This window comes from Nansenia antarctica (genome assembly GCF_963989245.1).
Source record: "Nansenia antarctica genome assembly, chromosome: 6".
Taxonomy (NCBI): domain Eukaryota; kingdom Metazoa; phylum Chordata; class Actinopteri; order Argentiniformes; family Microstomatidae; genus Nansenia; species Nansenia antarctica.
The window spans coordinates 50,854,307-50,856,806 of NC_137676.1; the positions used below are offsets into that span (position 1 = coordinate 50,854,307).

At 45.4% G+C, this 2,500-nt stretch overlaps 2 protein-coding genes across 2 annotated transcripts in view; one reads left to right on the forward strand and one right to left on the reverse strand.

The window, feature by feature from the left end:
- cacna1db (calcium channel, voltage-dependent, L type, alpha 1D subunit, b) overlaps positions 1-2,500 on the reverse strand; it is a gene marked incomplete at its 3' end in the record, with an annotated part of 69,461 nt that overhangs the window by 48,799 nt on the left and 18,162 nt on the right. The gene's annotated exons all lie outside the window — the stretch shown is intronic.
- LOC308159632 (leukotriene B4 receptor 1-like) lies at positions 585-1,496 on the forward strand (the record flags this gene model as incomplete). Its single annotated transcript, XM_080533449.1, has 1 exon — positions 585-1,496. One exon carries the CDS (start codon positions 585-587, stop codon positions 1,494-1,496), a length of 912 nt encoding a protein of 303 aa, XP_080389575.1.

Here is a 2,500-nt window from a genome sequence, read left to right on the forward strand (position 1 = left end):
ACAGACTTGGACATCATATTTGCTGGCGTATCCCTCTAAATCAAGTTGTTGGGATCACTGGAAATGATTGATGTCAATTTGGAGTCGAGAGACAAAAACTTTTGGGAACCCCCTGGGTTAGGGGCGATAGTGGTCGATTTGAAATTCAGGATGTTGTGTGCAACTCTTGGAACAGTCCACCATAGTGCAGCAGCGAACATCCGAAACATGTCTTCAGCAGACACACACTCGTCTGGGTGTCTAGACATAGACACACGCTGTCTATGTCTAGATAGCCCCCCTCATCTGGCTTTAAGAAGAGGGACTGTCCAGTCCAAAGCACCACATGCAATTAACTTCAGTTTTCTGCTGAAATGTTCTGAAATGGTTTCTTGTTAATAACGCAATAATGTGGGCATTTGTTACACACTATTGAGTGTGAGATCCTGTTGCGTCATATTCCTTTCTATGCTTCTATGGAAATGTGCTTGATGCAAAGAGGAAGACCAGCTTTTCCCCTTTTTCTGTACTTGATGTTCAACCCCCGAGTCTCCTCTGTCAGATGCCAGTCCCTCAGTCAACCCATCATCAACTAACAGCTAGAGATGGAACAGCTCAACTCCTCCATCTCCAACTCCTCCATTGCTTCCACCTTCAGTCCTCCTCCACCTCCCTCCTGGGATCGTGATGGTCTAGTCCCCGGTATTCTTATGTCTCTCTGCTTCCTCCTCGGTGTTCCCGGGAACGTGGCCGTGATGGTGGACCTCAGGAGGAACCAGCAGCTGGGAAGGCTGAGCAGGAGACTCATACAGAACCTGGCTGTGTCTGACCTCCTGCTTCTCCTCAGCATGCCTGTGTGGACCTACGATTTGATTTACAACTGGCCCCTGGACTTGGCTCTCTGTAAGATCCTCATCCTCTATACCTACTGCACTATCTACTCCAGCCTGCTGACCGTGACCTTGCTGGGTGTCCAGCGCTACCTCCAGGTCTTTCACTCTCAGAACTTGGCCAGGCTGGGCCAGACAGGGGAGAGGGGACTGCTGGCTGCACTGTGGGGGGTTGCAGGGTTCCTCAGCATCCCAGGGGTGGTGGTATATCATGTGCTTGAGAACAAGAAGGGGCTGCTAGAATGTGAACATACTTTCTCATCAGATGCTCAACAACTGGCCGTGTTGCTTTCCGAGACTCTTCTGGGATTTGTAGTTCCTTTCTCCATCATGGCCACCGCCTACTTCAGACTCTATAGGAGAGTAAACAAAACTGCTTTCTTCAGCAACCCGAGGATGACCAAGCTGGTGCTAAGCATTACCGTGACCTTCTTCATCCTATGGACTCCCCTCCATGTTATCAACCTTCTGGTAACAGCGGCCATCTTGCTGAGGAAAACGTCTCTGAGAACGTTTTGTGAGGCCGGTCGACACTTTGCCCATGCTCTGGCGTTTATCAACAGCACCCTGAATCCTTTGATTTACGCCTTCGCCTCCAGAAACACCCACCCAGCGAGCAGTGGCTGACAAACATGACAAACTGCAGAATGTAAACTGAAGACACTTGTCATTTTTGAAGACAGATGTCTTTGTATGATTGCTAGATTTCCGTTGTCCGTTGTCACATTGCACCCCCCTCCTATTTTGCATTTTTTGGGAAAGGGGACCTACCCTTCAGTAACTCTGTGCACTTCCCTCCCTATACTGTACCAGTGAGGTCAAACAGGACAAGCATTTGACAAATGGCATATTATTTAGTGGTATTTTGCTTTTTAGGACACAAATAAAATAAAATTGCCTTTAAAGTCACATTAAAAGTGTATGTTAAAGGAGCATTCTGGAGCAAGGAGCAACAACAAAGACACTTTTTTGGTAAACAGCTGATGGGTGGAGCTAGAGAAATGTATGTGGAAATCTGACTATCCATGAGATCAAAACGATTGTTTTGATCATGTTTTGAAGCTATACAGTGTTTGTTCACAATCGGGTAAAACAGATTAAGGTTTAAGGATCAAGCTCATTAAGCATTTCTAAGATATATTCCTTAAGAATCAATGGTTATTCTTATGCATGGCATATTTATGTCATGTCATCTATTTCATATTTGTATCAATTTAAATTCTGAGAATAAAGATGGTGTTTCATGTGAGAAATTTCCTCCAGTTTGTGGATCTTTAGTAGTTTACAGTCAGCACACAAAATATGAAACTATAAGCATGCTGCTCAAACCCAAGTTTTCCCTTCGCTTCCTAATACTATAATGATAATTTTCAGCAGCCGGCCTATGCTTTTTAAAGATTATTTGGTGACAAGCATTGTGAGGCTAAAATAACCTGGGGCACTCAGTGCTTTATTGGCCCCCCAGTTTGTATGTGACAGCAACAGCAGTACAGTCAGGATGCAGATAGTGGTCATACAGAGTTTACTGGGTACTGAGTTGTACTGTGTGTCTCTGGCCTCATCATCCCTCATATATACTTGTCAGGGCACGGCTTTTGAGTAATCCCCACCACTAGTGTAGAGTAGTGGGG